At 39.0% G+C, this 21,321-nt stretch overlaps 5 protein-coding genes across 5 annotated transcripts; 3 read left to right on the top strand and 2 right to left on the bottom strand.

Annotated features, from left to right (window-relative positions):
• Positions 1-33: 33 nt before the first annotated feature.
• BDBG_04800 (JmjC domain-containing protein) lies at positions 34-4,380 on the top strand. The gene is made up of 2 exons (XM_031721845.1): positions 34-571; positions 644-4,380. The coding sequence occupies exons 1-2, from the start codon at positions 301-303 to the stop codon at positions 3,589-3,591; spliced, it is 3,219 nt and encodes a 1,072-aa protein (XP_031578336.1). The 5' UTR covers positions 34-300; the 3' UTR covers positions 3,592-4,380.
• Positions 3,051-5,360, bottom strand: BDBG_04799 (uncharacterized protein). The gene is made up of 4 exons (XM_002624889.2): positions 5,167-5,360; positions 5,007-5,068; positions 4,589-4,928; positions 3,051-4,511 (listed from the first exon to the last, which is right to left on the bottom strand). Exons 1-4 carry the CDS (start codon positions 5,249-5,251, stop codon positions 4,417-4,419), a joined length of 582 nt encoding a protein of 193 aa, XP_002624935.1. The 5' UTR covers positions 5,252-5,360; the 3' UTR covers positions 3,051-4,416.
• Positions 5,361-13,083: 7,723 nt separating this feature from the next.
• BDBG_04798 (cytochrome oxidase complex assembly protein) lies at positions 13,084-13,809 on the top strand (the record flags this gene model as incomplete). The annotated part of the gene is made up of 2 exons (XM_002624888.2): positions 13,084-13,578; positions 13,678-13,809. The coding sequence occupies 2 exons, from the start codon at positions 13,084-13,086 to the stop codon at positions 13,807-13,809; spliced, it is 627 nt and encodes a 208-aa protein (XP_002624934.2).
• Positions 13,810-15,352: 1,543 nt separating this feature from the next.
• BDBG_04796 (peptide alpha-N-acetyltransferase Nat2) lies at positions 15,353-21,321 on the top strand. The gene is made up of 2 exons (XM_002624886.2): positions 15,353-16,396; positions 16,527-21,321. Exons 1-2 carry the CDS (start codon positions 15,736-15,738, stop codon positions 16,676-16,678), a joined length of 813 nt encoding a protein of 270 aa, XP_002624932.1. The 5' UTR covers positions 15,353-15,735; the 3' UTR covers positions 16,679-21,321.
• BDBG_04795 (CDK inhibitor PHO81) lies at positions 17,478-20,923 on the bottom strand (the record flags this gene model as incomplete). Its single annotated transcript, XM_031721844.1, has 6 exons — positions 17,478-17,765; positions 17,914-18,083; positions 18,151-20,401; positions 20,477-20,494; positions 20,610-20,657; positions 20,741-20,923. 6 exons carry the CDS (start codon positions 20,921-20,923, stop codon positions 17,478-17,480), a joined length of 2,958 nt encoding a protein of 985 aa, XP_031578335.1.

Here is a 21,321-nt window from a genome sequence, read left to right as displayed (position 1 = left end):
AATAATTTTAAGATATTTTACAGAGTAATCTGTAGATTCTACTTCTACGGAGTACATATGTTGATGATTATTGTCACATGACTAAGCATAGGTACCGCGTTGTAAAGCAGCCAAGTGACTGTCACGCGCCTTGTGTACGCAGCGCACTGCACTCATGTGTAGAGCTTCTCCTCAGCAGCCACCAGTCGTTCTGCTAGCTTGGGATGAACTGGAATGCGCCGTCATCCCGACCCTCGAACCGAACCTCTTTTTGATACATTGGTACTTTCGAGATAACCCCTCCCCATCATTACCGCCGCGATGCCCAGCCCTAGTCACCCACGAGCGGCTTTCGAGCCCATATCCCCAGACCTCGACCTTGTTGCGCTCGTTGAATCAACCCCCAATTTCGACTATGTTGTTAGAATCCATTGCGATGCGATTATTGAACAGGGGATTGAGAACTTCGAAAAGCTGGTCCTCCTGCATGTCATCATAGGCGGGAGGCCATTGGTCATTGAAGGGTATCAGGATCGACTAGAGAAATGGATATTTGGGCTTCAGTGGTTGAAAGATAACCACGGCTCCAAGAGTATGTCATGCACTTCTTGATATTTAGATCCAATGCGTACTTTTTTTTCATCTAACAAATCCTGTGAAATAGTCGAGAACGCGAGGAACTTAACCACTAAATCGAACTTACCCCTTTCCATAAACCACTACTTGAAGAACATGTCGCTGCTCACCGACCAGTGGAATGCAAAAAACTACAAGGATACTAACCGCCAACGAATTTATTTGAAAGATATCGACTGCCCTTCGGTTTGGTATGAGAAACTGAAAGATTTGCTTCCTCCATTTCTATATTATTTAAACGAGTCTACAAATGAGAGAGGAAGCAAAGCCGGAGACTTGATGAGCAGTCTTCCCCCTGAAATGAGGGCTGAGAATCTGATGTGCTACATTGGGCATGAGGGTACCTATACACCGGCGCATCGTGAAATGTGCGCTACACTAGGTCATAACATCATGGTGGAAACTTCGACTGGTTCAGTGGAGGATGGTAAGCCCACCAAACCAGGCTCCTCGATTTGGTTCATGACGGAAACGAAGGATCGACACCTGGTCTCCGAATACTGGTTATCAACGCTTGGGCACGACATTGAGATCGAGAATCATTTCGCCCAAATCAACGCCTGGAAGGCTGCGCCTTTTAAAACATATATTGTCGAGCAAAGAGTCGGCGATTTAATCCTCATTCCTCCTCTTGCTCCACATCAAGTTTGGAATAGAGGAACTCGGACCATGAAAGTTGCGTGGAATAGGACCACTGTTGAAACATTGGAAATGGCTATAAATGAGGCTCTTCCAAAGGCAAGAATGGTTTGTCGCGATGAGCAGTATAAAAACAAAGCTATTGTTTATTATACTCTCAACAAATATTCCACTCTTCTCCGTGATACTCACCACGGTCACTACACCCATAACATACGCCAGCTTCAGAAGGATTTCCGACGCTTGTTTTCACTCTACACCAAAATATTGATATCTGAAAGCTATTCGAGAAACATGTCAGAGCCGAGGAATGTTGAATATCTTCCTTTCAATAGCAATGTCACATGTTCATATTGCAGATGTAACATTTTCAATCGATTTTTGACCTGCCCTTCATGCGTCGGAAAGCTACCTGATGGTGATGATGATACATACGATATTTGCATGGAGTGTTATTCTATCGGGAGAAGCTGCGCGTGCGTTTCCAAGCTTAGATGGGTTGAACAGTTTCGGTGGAAAGACCTGGTGCGGAATTATGATACCTGGAGAAACCAAATCATTCAATTTGATAAACGCAGTGATCCCTCCCAGTTACCTCAGACTCTGCCTATTGAAAGGGAACGTACGGGCAAAAAGACCCTCGCAGAAATTTGCCAAGAAGAACTGAAACGGAGGCCATGGACTGACATTACCAAAACGCCGGACCGTGAGGAGGAGGAAGAAGATATTATTGAAACCAATGATGATGGGCGGGTTCGAAAGCGTCGTAAGATTCGAAGATCGGAGAAATGGAGAAAGGAGCATGGAAGTTGTCATATCTGCAAAACTCCGGAACCTTCCTGGAAACAGGCATCCTGCTCTACATGTGGATTAAACTACTGTTACGGTAGTCTTTTTAGAGCTTTTGAGATCTCTCCCCGCACTGTTCTGGAAAATCCGAACTGGACATGCCCAAGATGTCGAAAAATTTGTTCGTGTGGGGCTTGTCGCCGTGATCCTACGATGAAACCTTTTGAACCCTCTGGAACTTTGCTTGGCCATGATACCCGAAAGGTGGCGGATCCGAGAAGTGTCGAAAGCCTCGTCGACTTCAGTCAATCAAACTTGACTTGGCTAAAAAAGGCGGGTGATCATCCACAAAATCAAGACACACGGAGAATCAGGAAAAGACTGGAGGAAGCTCAAAAAGCCAAATCTATTGACCCGACACTTGACGAACACTATATGGATCCAGTGGAAGGAGGAATCCTTAGATTGGCAAGACAGGAAAACATTCCAGTGGACCCGACTCTAAGTAACTTCAACGTCGCTGAGGAAGAGGCGATTCCTATCGATCCGGCCATGATGTCTGGGCAGTATGAAGCTCTTGCCCCTAACCCTCATTTCGCTATGCCGGATAACGCTATGTTCCAGGAAGAGATGTCAGATCGCTACGAAGCAACAGAGGTTATCACATTCGAATATCCGGACCCAGAGACCACCCCTCCTGGTGCGGCTCAAGACCAAGCAAACAAAACCGCGATGGACATTAATAGTCAAAATAATGGATTAGTTCAACATCCCAACGTGAATTCCTACCAGGAATTCGGTATGGATGGTGTGGTTGATCTGTCCAGTAATGCAATCATACAGTCTGATATTTTATCGGCTAACGCGATCAAGTACACCAATCGAACCCAGCCAGATAGACTTCAAACTTATAGACCAGAGGACGACGATGATTTCAGATTACGAAAATTACGAAAGCAGCGCCAGTGGAAGCCCAAGGGGAAACCTGGTAGGAAACGAGGTAGAGCCAAAGTTACATATATGGAAGTGATAGACCCTTCGAGCGAGGAGGACCAGCCGCCAACGAATGCGGGGAAACAGAACTCGATTCATGTAACAGGAACTAGGAGATCGGGTCGGCGTGTTTCTTCTACCCGGCATAATAATGAATCATCCCTGGCAAACGCTCCCGTCTTAGAGGCCACATCACCTGAACCAGAGCGAGCACCAGAACGAGAACCCGAACGGGAACGGGAACGGGACCGAAGCCATCCTTCAACAGCTAGTTCTCACCCCGCTGTTAATGCTGAGGATGTTGATATGGAATCCTCTACGCCCAATGAACTTTCTCTACCTCCAAATTCATCACCAGCCACTGCAAAGGGCGGAGGAAATCCACCAGGTACACTTACCGTCAATACCCAGTCTCAGCCCTCACCACCTGAAAGACTCGAAAGCCAGTCACATCCTATGACAGAGGCGGAGAGGAATCGCAAAGCGAAAATGATGGCTGTGCGCTGGGCAGAGGGTCGTGGTCGCGAAGAAGATGAAAGTGACGGGTGGAGTTAAATTGTGGCTCCAGAGATGTAGCGATATTTTTTTCCAAAGCCATCCGGGCACTAACCCTTGATATGTGGTGTCATGTAGTATCCTAGTCCCAGTTCCAGTTCCCTCCTTTTTTATGACGTTCAGTTTAATACCAAGAAACGAAGGTTAGTGCGGTTGCTCATGTATCTTGATTTTGCCGAAGTTCTGACATGTTCCCTCCTTGTATCTGTCTTCTTTTTCTCTTCCTCCTCATTAACTTAAGTCAAATACAATCTCGCGAATAGTATTGTTTGATAAGCAGTCAATACATATAGCTATCGCCAATTTTGGCAAGCGAAAATAATCGTAATTGGAGTTTTATTTTATTTCCCGTGCTCGTCAATCTAATTATCAAAATCGAAAACCTTAATGTATTTCATTTAGCGCTGCTCTGAACAAAATGTCAGGATCCTTTAAGTCCTATGAAGAAATCCTTAATCACACCGCTAAAGAGAGTCGTAAACAATTCGTTTCTGCTTCTCGTTCCATGTTTCATGACCCAGGGAGTCGCTTCAGCAGTCATGCAGAGAGTAAGCAGATGCCAAGGCCGTAGCTCTTGGTTGATGAGTAGTTATCTCATATAAGCATCAGTCAGGCAGAAAACTGCCGCAGCGTTCATGGGGTCTCATGTGGGCTACGCGCGATTCGATGGCTGAAGCATTCAACGATTGAAAGCACGAAGGCCGACAGATATGCAACACCCGCCATCCGCCGCCCATGGTGTGGCTCCATAACCACTATCGTGCCATGTGTGAATGATCCTCCTCCAAAGCAAGGAGAGAAACTCCCGTGCTATATGCAGGGTGATTAAGCGCCTTTATACTCATAGCGCAGACCTTCGAGCTCTTTAATATCAACTGACACCATGATCTGCCTGGAAACCGAAACAAGGAGGAAAACAACTGTTCCCAGTTAATCAGACAAATTTAACGTCTTATTCGAACACAGGGATGAGAAACTCCATTTTGGGTGAACTTACTACCAGGAACTAGATATAAGGCCCAGAAAATGTCTCCCTGATAGGTCTGATTTGCAGCGTAAAATGCAATAACGGAGAGCAGGGCACAAATGACAGTATTTGCAGTGGAAAGATGCTGCCTAACTATCATGGGCCCCTGCTCAGCTGCAATGTCTCTTATGGGGCGTTTGCCTTTGGGATCTGGCCGTTCTAGTCGGAAATATTTCATAATGTACGCTGTTGAGAGAAGGGAGGTAATGCTGAGTAGGCAGAGAAGCCTCCCGGACCCCGTAGATGTGGAGGACAAGATACAGGGCAGATAGAGGAAGACAGAAGCTAGCGGTATGGCGGTGAACACAAGCTACGAGATAATGTCAACAACACCTTGAAGATTTGTTTTGTTAGGACTCTTGCCAGTTAGAAGCTCAAATATACATACTCTATATTGAGCATTGCGATCTTCATCCCGACGTAGCAACTTTTGAATCACCTCCTCTTGCTCTAAATTTGGAAGCCATGTCTAGATTAGTACACCCTCTCCAAAGTCCTAGGATCAAGCAAACATCACATATCCCATGGATAACGGAGCACTTGCTTACCCTGTTCATCCATCTCTTCTCTAGCTTCATTCTCGCTCTCTGAGTCTGGGTAACGGAATGTTCTTCGCAAATTCAAGGATGCCATTATTGTGGTAGAAGACGTCCTTCACTGATATTTGAATCTTCCAAACAATTTCAATACCTGAGGAATAACATCTAACAGGCAAGCTTACAATTACGGACTTCTTTGTAATGGGATAGCTGTGTAAGTCATGTGAGATGAATTAGATATCATGTGACCTCAATCGTTCTTCCATACCGGAAAAACGTAGGCTTATTATACGACCGGGTTATGGTTGTTCCGCCGTGCCAGTCACCGACACTGTCACTGAACTGTAAAATATAATATAATGATGGATTAGCTGTGGAATCACTGTAAATGAGTTATGAACAGAATAAAATCATCATTGTATTGACAATGTCACTGATTTCTATCTATATAATTACTAATTCTAAAAAACATCTCATTCACTGAAATTATTCTCTATTGAAAATCTGTTATATCTCTCTATAATTTCTTCTGAATTCTTTAAATCATCTCTATATCATTGTCATTATTTTCTGTCATATTTATATCAACATTTATTTCAGAGAACTTACAAATTGATGTTAAAGTTTGTAAAGAGTCAGTATCAATAATTATTTACTATTTAAAAGAGAAGATTTTAAAGAGATTAAGAGCTGTGTATTTACTCATTTATATATATTATTATCAACTTCTGTATAAATCTGAGAATCATTTCATCAATTCTAACTTACTTTTTCACTGAGAATGTCAAGAGTTTCAGTGCTGCTTATAGTCAGAGAATCAACTGAAGTCAGAAGATTGAAGAAGAAAGAAAGAAGAGAATTAACAGCAGTAGCAGAGATATTAGTAAAAGAGATAAAAAGAGAATTATTACTATTATCAAATTTCTCATCACTGCTACTACTATCACTGACTGTAATTGAATTCTTATCAAGATAATCTGTGAGTCTTTAAACATACTTCATTATTTTATACATTTCAATGATAATATGACTAGCTTCAGTATTGATATTATTTATCAAATTTATAAGATTCTTCATTATCAATTTTTATTCTTTAATATGACTGACTATCATTCTTAAAAGCTTATGATACACTTCAAGCTTGATAGTTTCAATATTAAGTTTTATCTTTTTAATCATGATTTTCTTCTTTTCTATAGTAACTTTTTTCTTTTCAATTTCTAATTTTACTCTTTCAATATTTAACTTGATCTTCTTAATCTTAATTTTAGCTTTTTCAGTGATACTGATAATAATATTCAGAGCTTTCAGAGTAATAGTGATACTCTTTATATATTAAACTTTTACTTTTTATCAGTAAGTTTTAACTTTCTTAATCTATTTTAAAAGATTCTTCACTGATTTTAATATAGCTCTTTTTATTATTTTCTTAAAATTATCTAATATAGAAAGATAAAAGTTGTGAATTTAAATCAGATTATTAACTTATTCTTTTAATTCTTCAGAGATAATTATATATCTCTTTTTCTCATAATTATAATTTATATAAGACTTTGAGCTTCTCTTCATCTTATTATAAGCAGTATTCAAATAATAGAGAAAAATATACTTAATACAGTACTTACATATTATTCATTTACTGAGCTGCTTTATTGAGATATTCAGACAGCTGCTTGCTTTCTTCTCTTAAGTCTTTGCAGCAGTGATATAAGTACACTTAAGAGTGTTACTTATTATTTTAATACTGCTGCTGTTATTGTTATTACTGTGATTAATACTGATATAATGAATTACTAATATTCTTGATATACTACATAGATAAGATATCTTGATTAGAACTTTTCTAATTAAAAGCTTTCTATTATAACTGACAGAATACTAATCAGACTGAAAGATGAAGAAGAATAGAATAAGCTGAATAGACTGAAAATAATCTTTACAGTATATTATTGTTATAAGAAGAAGAAAGAAGAAAAGAAGAAAAAGAAAAATATAAGTCTTTATATATATTATTAATTCATCTTTGCAGATTATTATACAATAAATATAAATACTTTCATATTTTATTTCTGAGTGTAATCAGTATATCTGATGAATTTCATTTATATCTTAATACTTTTTACACAGGCTATCACTGATTGAATTACAGCTATTTTGAATATAAAATCATTTCTATTAACTAGAAATAAGTGTTTAATACACTGTTAGAAATATATCTACAGAATTCAAGATAAATAAGAAGATTTTCTGATACAGTGAAATCAGCAATTCTACTGTGACTATAACTATAATTAAATGCAAGATAGATAATATAATAACTTTTATCAGTAAATATCAAGACAGATGTATTCTAATGATATATAATAAAGTATATATTAACTAATTTATATATAAAATGCATAGAAAACTAAATATATTGAAATAGAAATAGATTATATTAGAAATCTCTATATTATCTATCTTTTGCTGAAAGTGTCTCTGAAAATTTAATCTTTTTTCATATCTTCTTCTGTATATCTTTCACTGTATATCTCTTTTTGACTGTCAGAGTATTCTGAATTATCTTTACAAAGTCATCTCTGATAATTTCCTGATATTCAGAAACATCACTTATTAGATTTTAAAATATCAGAATATTTTATCATTGCATTATAACTGCAGTGAAATTTTTATTTATATCAGTATTATTAAATATTTTAACCTGAGTTATTAGATTGATATATATCTCTGTTTTTAAAATCAGTTTCTAGTTTTCAGAACAATTTGAATTATGCTAACTTATGTTTTATATATCATTATTCTCACTCAGAGAATCAGTCAAAGTTAATAACTCTCTACACTTAATAAAAAATCAGAAAGAACTTTTCAGTGATGAATAACTTATAAAAGTAATTAAAGATAATTATTTCTTTATAATAATTATATAAACTGATTATCTCTGAACTTACTCTACTCTTTGTCTTTTTCTGTTGAATATAATTCTATATTGAAATTAAGTTAGCTAACTTAATTATAAAAGTTTAGATTTTTCTAAGATTTCTTACTGAATTCTTATCAGAGATTTATAATCTCTTATCAAGAATTTATTATATTCTGCTGAAAAGTTACTATTTTATTAAATCTAAATACTTATCTTTATTTTCTTTAATAATCTTGATTTTCAGGTCTTGACTGTGTTCAGCATTGTTATTCTGCTGAATGAGAATATATACAATGTTTTATCATTGATTTTAGTTATTTTCATAACTGTCTGATCGAGATTTTTCTTTATAAAGAACAGAAAATACATTCATTTAATCTCTAGTCATAGATATTACTCTGTTAAGCAAATCTTCTTCTCATATATTTCAGTGTTAAAATGTCTAGTTCTCTGACATCTTCTTGATGAATTACTTATTAGTAAGAAGTTTGAGTTCTTCTTACTGTTCTTCTCATCTATTAAGCATTCTTCATTGATGTCATTGTATGCCTGCTATGATTAAGAAATATTAATATTGAATTTTCTTTGAAATCAGTGAATTGTCTCATTAAATCTACTAGATGAAAAAGTTTGAAAAGATCTAGTATATCAGAGTCAATGAGAGTATTCATTTTTAAAATTAGATTGAAATTCTAGTCAATGAATAATACTGATTTCAGAAGCTTGCAGAAATATAATCTTGAAATAAAGAAAACAGTTTAATTATTAATATTAATTTAATATAGATTGTCACTGATTGCAGCTTTTATTAATATACTTCTTTTCAGTAATTCAATCTTATCTCTTTATTTTATTAAGACTGCTCACTCACTTCAATTATATCTTTTCAACTATACAACTTGTTTCTATAAATTATATTAGAAAGTAAAATGTTATATCTGTTTAATTGAAATTTAAAATGCTATCTACTATCTGTCTCTAGACAAGAATTCAGAAATAATCAATTAAAATTTCAATCTCAGAGCTCTCTTTTCTCAGAAACTGCAAATGAGAATTTTATTAATAGTGATTCAGATAATGATGTTTCTAATAAAGAAGTATTACTATTTTCAGTACATTTATCACTTTTAATGTCTTACTTATTATTATAAAAACTAATATTATTTAAAGACAGAGTTATATAATAAGAATGTCACTGATAATATTAAGTATATAGAGTGACTTTTGAAAGCAGATGCTGAGAAGAATATTCTGAAAAATATCTCAGAAAATAATGATTAAGAAGATTCTGATAAGTCAGTTACTAAAGATATTACTATGAAAGATACTACTATTGAAGATATTACTACTATCTCTCATTCTACTGATGAATTTGTTAATTCTGATTCAGTAATTAATATAGCTTATAAATATAGTAACTTTGAAATAAATTTATTTATTTTGATAATGAGACTCTGAGCTAAAGAGTTAGATATTTTCTGAAAAAACTATCAATTACTACTGTAAATCCTGCATTTATTGAAGAATATATCACTGATAAGTCTACTTCTCAAAGGCCTATCAACTCTGAAAAAGCAATACAGAGCATAATTTTCAATTTTATCAGTTAAGAAAATATCAATTTCAATAGTATTATTAATATAAATACTAACTCTGAGTTCTGCTTAGAAAAATCTTACTATATTCTTCATAAGATTACTCTACTTTTAAAATTCAATTCTATTAATATCTACTCTTCTCAAATTCTCAAATTTCTGATGATAGATGTATATAGAAATGATAGAACTTATCAACAATCTTACTGAGTTATAATAATCTCACAGTTAAGAGAGCTCTGTTAAATATTATTCTAATAACTTTGTATAATATTTATTAATAAATAAACCTCTTTTTTCTTCTGATTTTATTTGATATCAGTGTGAGAATCTTGAATGCTACTGTAAATTAAGATTGAATGATATATCTCATATTAAGAGAGTGTGTTTTATCAGATATAATCACTGACATTTAAATATGAGAATAAGATCTTATATAATAGTTCTGAAAGTTCAAGAAGTCATTTATTATACTTCTCAGATAGTATAAAGATTATTATTCTTAAATCTATCATTTATCTCATTTAAATTAATTACAATGAAAGATGAGATAAAATATATCTTAATTACTCAGATTCTGAATTAACTTGATATTCATATGAATATAATATTTGAATCAGATTTCAATCTACTGATAAAATATAAGAGTAAAGATCAGTATTTTCTTCACTGAGTTATAAGAATCAAGACTGAAGCTGTTAAGATATAATCATATTATAAATCTTCACTAATTCAGACTGAGTTGAAAATTGCTGTATATAAATAAGATATTTTGAAAAGTATATTTTACTCTGATATATAAGTTATTTCTCTATTATATCAATTGTTCATTGATGAATTTGATTTATATTAAAATATGTACTGAAGCTTGATAAGTTTTTATATAATTTCTGCACTGAGTGCTGTTAAGTACTCAAAGTGAAATAATATTTTTATTCTAATCTTTGATTCTTATAATATTAATTTCTCTGACACTATCACTGTATTATTATATAACTTATCTATATTAAATTATGAGAGAATTATAATGAATATCAGTGAAGAAAAGATAAGAGTGATTATATCTTATATAACATTTCTTAAAGATATGTTACAGTAAAATAATAATACAGAGATTAAAAAATCAACTATGAGAAGATCTTATTAAAGCTGTTTTATTAATGATAAGAATCAGCTGAATTTGAACTATAATTTATACAATAACAGCTGATTTTATTATTATATACAGTATCTTCAGGCTAAACTAGATAATCTGCTGAATCTCATATATAGAGATTAAATATATCAAGAGCAGAGTATAACAGCACAGACAGTATCTCTTTTTTAAATATACTTAAGTTTGAATTTAATCTCATTTTTCTCTTCAGATTCATATTATAGTGAGTTTACTGAAATATCAGAGATTTTATATTTATTACTAATCTGTTCTGTTCTATCACTGTATAATCAGTAAGAATACTTTTAAATATTATAGATATTCTTCTTTTCTCACAGTTAAAATTATTTACAGTTATTAATCACTCATCTCAAGAAGTATCAGCTTCAAAAACATGCTTGAGCTTTAATTATTATATCTCTTATCTTATAATATAAGCTCAGAGAGAAATGACTCAGTCTGATAATTAAGCAGATTAATTCTACAGCATTTTCAGCACAAAGTCAAAATCAATCATCTATTAATCTTATTATTCAGATATATACAGTTATTATAAGAAGTAATAGTCTATTAATATCTCAATCTCTGAGAGAAAATAATTCTGAAGTGATCTATTAAATCATACTTACAGTCTATCAATAGTTATAGTTTCTTATTAAAGCTGTAATGAGAGTAGCAGTGATATTTAAATCATCTCAAGCTGATTCAGTTGTTAGTTATCAATCATTCTTTACTTTAACTATAAGCACAGTTGCTACATATATCAGCAGCAGTGATTATATTAAAAAAGCAAAGCTTATATAATATATAAAAAGTCAGCTGAATATATATATTAGTTTATACTATATTAAGCTGATTAAAGAATATACTGTATCTAACAATTATAATATTCTGATAGAAGAGAATAAGTATCAAGACTATAAGAATCTAATACAGTGAATAAATTATTAAAATATAAAAAAGATATTACTCTTACAGAAGAGTTTTCAGTGAATCTTATAACTAGTATTAGAAGATTTCTTTGACAGCTTTAATATATATCTAACACAGAAGATTCAGTATTTATATGTATATTATTCAGCACTTTTTAATAATTTATTAAGAATGAATAAAGAAACTGAAGATAAGAATAATAATTTATTAAACTACTCTGTTAAATTAATACTAATAAAAGATTATATTACTCTGAAGATTTTTAATCATCTATTATTAAATAAAATATCAGAGAAAGTTAATATATAATTTATAAATCTCTTCAAGCTTGAATTACTTTATTTATTTCTTAATAATCTGTGAGAATTCTATAACATTAATTAAAATAAGTTCTTAGTTTTGAAACTAGATTATCATCTGATTCTTTTCTATAATAAGTTAATATTCTCAGTTTAGTATATCTCTTTAACTAATTAATCAATCAGTTATTAACTTATTAATATATAAACTAGAGAGTATGTTCACTGAATCTCTCTTATAAAGAGAAATATTCTTTAATATCAGAGAGCTGATCTTGATCAGATTATAACTATCTTTATTTATAAAATAAGAAAGATTAAGTAGATTTTCTTTATACTTACTTCTCTACATCATATTAGACAGAATTGTCTACTGAATCTATTAATTTTATAAGAGAATTCTGACAGTTACACTATTATCAGGCTTTCAGTAGTTTAAAAGACAGTATTATATAACATTTCAATACTGAATACTGATGAAAATAATGATTATTTAATATATAAATCTCAGATAACAAGATATTTATATTACACTTAAGATATCTCATTTCTTTAGATAGTAATTTAATTTATATAAAGTAGTTAACTAGTCTAGCTGAATAGTATACAAGCATTGATTTTACTGACAGAATAGTATATCATGGCTCACAGTATCTCAGTAGTATCTTGATAATGGCATTCACTGATTACATGATGACTGAGCTGTCCCCTGATGGTGTCAAGAAGTCCTGTGCTGTTTCAACACCATCTTGACATTTAATATTCAGCAATGTGTCACTGAATATAATGATGGAACATGTGTTACAATCGGCGACACGTGACACGGGTGGAATGGTGGGATCCACGGTGTAATCACCGTAAATTAACCCTACGTTCTTCCCGTATGGTTTGCTCACAATCCACAGTACTATTATACTCCGTAACTACACCCTTAAACACCGGAGCTGGGAAAGAGAACTACCGGGACTTCTGATCCTACATAATATCGAAATTTAAAAGGCCGCAGAAGTCAGCCCTTAAAGAATGGCGATGAAATCAATACCAGCCATGAGCTTTCTTCGAGCTGTTCGTCCCTTAGGCCGCAGATCAAACACCCTATTTCATCCCGCTTCCGCCCGTCCCCTCCTCCGCCGCTCACTCATCTCCGCACCAGGGCCGCATTCAGGACCCCTCCTAAGCCGGCGAGCAGACCGCGAGCTTCCTTCAATAAAGTCGGGCCGAAGGTGGCTCCGTACCTTGCCAATTTTCTTCGTCGTCGTTGGCGCTTCCATGCTAGGCATGTTCAATTACCAGAAATCCTCGTCAAGCGTGGTGAATAGCACCCTGTATGCGTTGCGGGTATCGCCCAAGGGAAGGGAACTTCTAGGTGACGAGATATACTTTGCGCAGAAAATTCCGTGGATTAGCGGGGAGATGAATCAGTTGCATGGGCGGATTGATATTTCGTTTTGGGTCAAGGGAACGAAGAGCAAGGCGAAGATGAGGTTCCGGAGTATTAGGGATGGAAGAAATGGATATGTAAGTGGAGTTCTATTACATCCTCCTTATTGGATTTATCCCTTTATTTCCGTCCATATTTTCTAAAAGGAATTGAATGCTAATACTTGAACGCCCTAGTTCCGAACCGAAAACTGGACTCTTACACTGGAGGATGGCACGGTAGTGCAGCTATTGGATGCATCGCAAGGAGACCCTTTCCAAAATGTGATGTCTGGCGACACTACGACTGACTTGAAGACGTCGATATGAAAAAGGACAATGTGCATTAACCGGTGAGAAACGGTGCCTACAGTACCCTTTGCTTCATCGCGTGGCGTTCAGGAGTTTTATACATATCGGGGGTGTGCATTTAATGAGTGTACTGTACTATATAGCATTGGGATTTTTGGAAACAACTCAACTAGTAGCGAAAATAACCAAATGGTCAGATCTCAAAAGGGAAGAACCATCGACATTTCTTTAAAAAAAGGATAAAAAAATAAAGTGAACCTAATTTGATCTATTCGTACGCCTTAAACAAAATATCTTGATAAATTTTATACAATAATACATGAAGGGAAGAACATTTAAACATGCTTTATATATCTCAACTCTCTTGTTTAGTTCCTCCGGCGCTTTGCTTCAGCGCAATTTCTGGCCACGGCTTTTTGATTGCATCCTGCAATTTCACGATGCAGCCTTTCGGACCGCTTACACTTCCTATATAGCCATCATTGTTAGTTACTGACCAGGAGAGAATGGCTAAGGTAAACGCAACTAACCATTAACAACCACAATGCCCTTCTCGGCATCAACCTTCAGTACCTTCAGATTTTGCTGCGTCACTCGCTCATTACCCATGTTACCCGCCATCTTCTTTCCTGGGTACACACGAGAACCGCCACCCTGACCGGGACCCGATGAACCCATCGAACGATGGGTCAAACTCACACCGTGGCTCCGATCTTGACCGTGGAAACCATGTCTCTTCATGACGCCTGCAAATCCCATTCCTCGACTATTTGATCGTGCGTCGACGTATTGGCCTTCCTGGAACCAATCCGCATTGATCGTCTCTCCGATGGGCAATAGGCCGTTTTCGTCCTTGACCCGGAACTCATGGATATGCCGCTTGGGCGCAACGCCGTTGGCTGCGAAATGGCCCAACATGGGTCGTGTGACGGCGCGCTCATGTTTCCAACCGCAACCAACCTGGACAGCGTAGTAGCCATTTTTCTTGAGGGTTTTATGGGCGACGACTTGTACCCGGTCAAGTTGGAGGACAGTACAGGGGATTCGTTTGCCGGTCTCTAGATCGAAGATTGCGGTCATTCCCTTTTTGATGGCCAGGGCGCCGGTTCGTAGAGGGGTGGTGGCGGCTTTGCGCTGATGGGCTACCGACGGACGAGATGTAAGGACGGGGAGATTGGGACCAACATTGAAACGGTCTGCTTTTGGCGGGTACATGGACTTGATGCCAAATGCCCTCTTGGTCAGAACATTTTCGATGGCGAGACGGGGGATTGAGGTGGAGAGGGACAGCAGCGCATGCTTCCCTGGTAGCCACGGGGGCATGGCTAAAGGCTGTTAAGACAGACAGTCGAAGCCAGGAGAGGAAGACACGGGTTGAAAGTGAACTCGAAGCATTTATCCCCAACACCAAACGCAAGTATGAAGCTTTTCGAGACGATTTGAAGCCGCGAGGAATTTGGAGACCGGGCGCTATGCCTGATATAGACTAGTGCTATCGCTATTCGACAACCTCTGGCTCGTCATCACGTGAAATATATCCGGAAGCATTTGCGTCGAAAGCGGAAATTCGAAGCATAAAATAACACGGCGACACAGACTTGATTGATGCGGATGCTCGGAGTATTCTTGGGAGTGTCATAGCAGTTGTCATAGCAGTCTGCTCTCTCCCGACTTGTTCTTCGCAGAAATACCTGTTGTGGATGGAGCAGTCGGGTTGCAAAATCCAATCTCTTTTCACGAACTAGTAGGTATTTATTATTTACCCAAATCCTCTGCCTCACTTTTTTTTTATTCCTTGAATATTGTTGGCGATTGACATCATCAAAACAAAAAGAAAATACCTAAGTCTACCAAACACAGCCAGGGCTTAGGTTTTGGCTATTCGCGGGAGATTTTTGAACCCCTCATATATACAGAGGCCTCCCTACTACTACACACCGAACCATGCCTCCACCCTCCCACCTGTTCCTTCAAGGCAGCTTGAAACGACTCCCAACCCCCTTCTCAACATTCCAATCTCTCACTCCACGAACAGCCGGCAAACAATCTCTGTCTTTACCGATTGCGAAACCGCCGCATGTCCGACCCTTCCACAAATCTGCGACCCCTCTACGACCTCGATTAAATGCCAGCAACATCCTCAACAATGTCATAAGATCAAGAATCCAATCCCGCTCCCCGCGCCGGTCGAATTCCAGCAACTCATCCTCTTCTTCCTCTTCCTCTTCCTCCTCGCCGACACTCAGCTTCTCCCAGCGCATGAAGAAGCTCTCCCGGGAATACGGCTGGGCCGCGCTAGGCGTCTACCTGACCCTTTCTGCCCTTGATTTCCCATTTTGCTTCATCGCCGTGCGGCTACTAGGTGTCGAACGGATTGGACACTACGAACATGTGCTTGTGGAAGGGTTTAAGAGTATTTTTGGCTCAGTTCTGCCGTCCATGGGGAAACAGGAAATAGCCGGGGTTCCCGCGGATGATAAAGTAGGAAGTGCAGGAGGCGATGTCGCGATTGCGGGTGCTGACATCAGCAGCGGAGCTGAGGATGCCGAATCGTATGATCATGGGGTTTTGGAGGCTGACGCGCGGAATACGGGACCTGAGGCTAGTACGTCATATCATCGTCTCCCTTTTATATAGATATCTCTAATTGTCGTGTTGGGGCGGGGAGGAGACGACCATGAACTGCTTTTCTGAAAAGTTTGTCCCAACTAACGAAGCCATCTTTTTTTTGTCAGGTTTATGGACGCAACTCGCCCTAGCTTATGCCATCCACAAGAGTTTCATTTTCATCCGAGTCCCACTGACGGCAGCGGTGACGCCCAAAGTTGTCAAGGTGCTACGACGATGGGGTTGGGATATCGGGAAGAAGAAGCCTAAAAGTACCTGAAATTTATATGATGCAAACGGAAGGACTTTTAGGAAACCCCCCACTCCCGCTTTCTCCTCTCCTTGCGCGCAAAAGAGAGCGTTCCTTAATTTTCACCCCCTGCGGAGCATTCTTAGACACATACCCAGACACATACAATCAGCCCATCACCCCATCCACCCCAGACATACGCCGCCGCAAATCACCATCTCATGTCCGTGGAAACAAATCTACCTACTCGTTTTGTATACTATAAGCCCACGTACGGCACTCACCCTTTGACACCCCCCGATTCCAACATCTCTATGTTTCCGAGGCCCGGTTCCGGTTCCCCTTTTTTTCGATTGATATAATCTCTCATCATCACAAATCTTGTCACACACATCTAGACACCCCGCTTGGGTCTTAACATATAAACTCCTCTTGTATACTACTACGACTACTACATAGATCACATTATTTTATTCTACGATGGGCAGAGGAGTCCGAATCTGTGTTTAAAATTTTACAAATCATGGGAGTATAGATATGTACACTCATATCTCAAACATGCATAAATATGTGGGCTTGTAGCAATGGATGACTGACTAGGTGGATGAGAGCGCAATGAAGGACGTAGGAAGGAAGGCGAGAATAAACAGTCGATGAATTTATTACTCCACATTCTACCCATGAGTAAATAGTTAAGTTCGGATAAAGACCAAATATTGGGAGTGGTATATATATATATATATACCCTCTATATAAAATAAAAAAAGGGAGGGCTGAGACGGTCAGGGGATATCCGATCCAAGTTAAATCCACATCACATCACGTCACGTCACATATCAATCGTATCATTAAATCGCAAAACACCATTACCTCTCACAACCCCATTCACGCCCTCGGGCATTTTATACGCCCATTCCGCGGACACTCCAACTCCAACTCCAACCCCAATGCCAACGCCAGCACCAGCACGACCTTGTTGTTCATGATTACGATCATGACTGGCTAGTTTACCGCTACCGAGACCGAAACGGGTCTTGTCCAAGATCTCGTCAGATGTATCGGCGACAAGGACGAGGCCGAGTTCCTTGATCGACTCGACGAGGGACGGCATGACGTTCTACGTGAAACGGTTAGAATAATAGGAAAAGTGTGCCAAAGACCAATAAGGTAAAAAGAAAGAGTATAGAAAAATAACATATGATAGAGTACAAAAAAAATAAATTAAAAGGTGAAAGAAAGAAAGCTCGGGAACGTGGGGACGTTACTAGCAAACTCGAACGACACATCAAGCCCATGAAGTTATTGCTCTGGGCTATCCGCGCGGATTCCTTAATGGACATTGACGAGCGCCCACTACTCCGGATAACGGGTAGCGAGCTGACATCCTGTGTCAGGTCGCGGATCTGGCCTAGGTCGTTGCAAAGGAGAACAGGGTCTAGAGACATGGGGTTAATTTTTGAATTCTTCACATGTCAGTGGCAAACTGATGGTGGACAACTTACAGTTTGGTTGTTTCCAATTCAGCGCAATGCAAATATTAGGATTATACGAGGTGAATACGACCGAGCGCATAAAATCCGGGTTCGTTTCCTTCGACACTCTGGCATGGGTAAAGACATCTGTGAGAATCGCATCGGCGACGGTGTTGATATCCGCCAGTGGGCCAAGGCCAAGTTTCGCCTCTTCGGCTGGTGAGGGGTATAGGATGCATAGATCTACGTGGATGTTTGTGGGGAGGTGTTCGAGGACCTCCTTTAGGGAGAGGAAGGACGTTGCTAATAATCTATGCGCTTGCGCCATGTCATCCACCGTCATATCTTCTAGGGATTTAAGCAAGGCGGCGTCCTCGGATCTGGTTTGGGCCAGATATTCGGCGTGGATAGCGCGGAATTGTTCGAAGGATAGGCGGCAGATGGGGATGTCGATCCCATGATGGTTAACGGTGAACTCTGGGTAGAGGACGGGAACGCCGTCCTTGGTCAACTGGACAAAAACCTGGACGTAGTCGCCTGATAAACTCGAGCCAGTCACCAGTCCATTGTGATCCGAATCAAGGGTGCTTGTCGCCTTCCAGTAAGTAGCAAAATGTGTAATCTCCAGCGGATCACCGTGGTAGGGCTTGATAGCTTGGAACTTGAAGCGTATCTCACCGATTGCTCGTAACCTGGGATCGAAAAGAGGTAAGGTACATATCCCCTCTGATAACCTGCCACCTATAAATACATCCGGTAAAGCAACAGTTTTGGCGATGACCTTGGATCCAAAAGTAGGGAAAATTTCAAACTCTAGAGCAAAGGTGTCCAGACGGTCGATCTGGAATGATACAAGTCGAGCGTCATCCTGAATGGGTAACATCACGTTTCGGGGTATAAGATCTGAGGTTTTGGAGGAAATCGTCAATCGTGCAGCAGCATAACGGCCGGCCTGGTAAAACACAATTGGTTCTGAGGACAGCGTTTGTTCAAAGTATATTTGAATGAATGTTTTTGTGTCAAGGAAATTATGGCCGTATCTTCGTAATGGAATAATCGGGGGTGGTAGAGATAGAAGAGGAATGCCGTCACCACCGTCGCCTGCTTTAAGTCCTCCTGATTTTTCAGCGAGGAGAGGGGAAGTCATCGACCCCGAATCTCGAAATCTAGGGCCATTGAGTATATCCAGCGGTGTCCGTGGTGGTTTTGAACCTGCCCGTCTTGACCAGAGCAATATCATGCACTCTAGGTGACCTTCCCATGCAGCATAGTACATAGCGGATAATCCCTTTTCATCCAAAACATCGGGATTTACACCGCACTCCAATAAAGTTCTCAAACAACCAACGCACCCCTCACTTGCCGCGTGGAAAATCGGGGTCCATTGGTAGAGTTTGTCCTTTTGGTCGAGATCAGCTCCATGGCTCTTTAGCACAAGGAGCACTTCTGGAGCTCGACATGACCTCGCGACGAGATGCTGTGGATATAAACCCTCTGCGTCAGGGAGTAACTCAGCGTTCCTCTCCAAGAGAAGGTTTATGATTGGTAGCGATGCGTGCTGGCAGGCCAGGTTCAGCGGGATATGGTCGGACTCGGATGCCGGGTTTATGCGAGCGTTATGGGCAAGGAGCTGTTCCACACAGGGAAGCTGATCCCGGATGATGCTGTGGATTAGTGGGGTGAAATTATCGTGATCCATCGCGTCAATAGTACAAATGCCTGCATCGAGGAGGGGTTTCACCATCTCCACTCTACCATGCATACAGGCATAGTGAAGAGGTATCCTCCCGTAGACATCTGACCGTGCAACGTCAACCCCACGCTCCAGTCCGGCCATGAGAACAAATAGGCGCCCTGATATCGCCGCCTCGTGGAGACAGTTGCGCTCGTTGATATCATCTTCCGCATTCACGTCCACCAAACCCGTGCCAAGAAGAAGGGCAAGGACCTCATCGGGATACTCATTAATTGCAGCCAGGAACATACGTGTGAGTCGATCCGCGCCATCCGGCGACGACTGCAACTTCGCAACCCATTCCCGCAACGTTTGAAAATTACCTGCAGCGGTGGTTTGTAAGATCTGTAAGTCGGAATCATCCTCTTCGGCAACAATGCGATCAGCCAGGCGTGAGGCATCGAACTGAATATTTTCGCCTTCCGCCCAAGCCTCAAGCTCTAACCTTGCGGTCGTCGCTCGGTCAGAGAGATCTCGCAGAACCTCTCGATTAAAGCACGGCTGTACTTCAACGGCGCGATGAAGATAAAGTTCTTTTGTACGTGACTAGGTGGATCCTATTGTTAGCTAGACTTATCCCCCATTGCAGTTCTCCCTTAATATTAGCGATGGTAATCGGACCTTTGATGTTTTATCCCACTAAATATGAACAAGTGTCAGCAATCCTCCTCTTTTTATATTCCAAGTTCCTTTTTCCCCCGGTCTATCCGGGGGGGATCTCGATCAAGCGCAATGAGGGGATATAGCGACAAACCTTTTTCAGAATTTTGGAGACGGCGGTTTCGTTGACCTCGACGAATTGCTGTTATGTCGTCGCAAAAGTTTAGAAACTTGACTCTCCCATTGAGATCTGTATCGACCTACGCCACAGCATAGTCAACTCACCTGAAGTTTGTTCAAGTCCCCGTCAAACTGTTGAAAACCTTCGAACAGGGTGACGAAATTCGCTGGGGCCTTTGAATTAGTAACCCATTTTTTCGACTGTATTAGCCTCTTCTTATCGAGAAGCGTCTTGAGGCGCAGCGTGAACTGTATAATGGACGTTGTATTAGCTTTTTTAAAGCTCATTTTAGGAACCTAGCCGAAACTGGGTTTCTTCTATATTCTCAAGGAGCGTATCTCGAAAATTGTTCATCGCAGCGATTAAAACTGGGATGGAAATGGAAGGGTAGCGACAAACCTCTGCCTCCTTTTGAAGATAAAAAACATTCACTTTTTCTATCTCCCGTTCCTTTTTGGAGACAAAACAAAGAAACACACGAAGTTAGCAAAATGCTCATCATGTATGCAGAACGGGACAGCTTGAGGGGAGAGTATGAGGCAAAAAGTCAGTCAACGTACGACACGAAAGAAGAAGACATCCTTATTCGCACGAAGCGCAGCTTGGGGATCGAGAAGCTCCGGGCGGATCTATTGAGAACTCTGGGCCGGATAGTGGGTGTCGCGCTTAGTTGCTTGATGAGCTG

The sequence above is a fragment of the Blastomyces gilchristii genome, assembly GCF_000003855.2.
Source record: "Blastomyces gilchristii SLH14081 genomic scaffold supercont1.8, whole genome shotgun sequence".
Classification (NCBI taxonomy): Eukaryota; Fungi; Ascomycota; class Eurotiomycetes; order Onygenales; family Ajellomycetaceae; genus Blastomyces; species Blastomyces gilchristii.
This window is presented reverse-complemented; position numbering and strand designations above follow the sequence as displayed.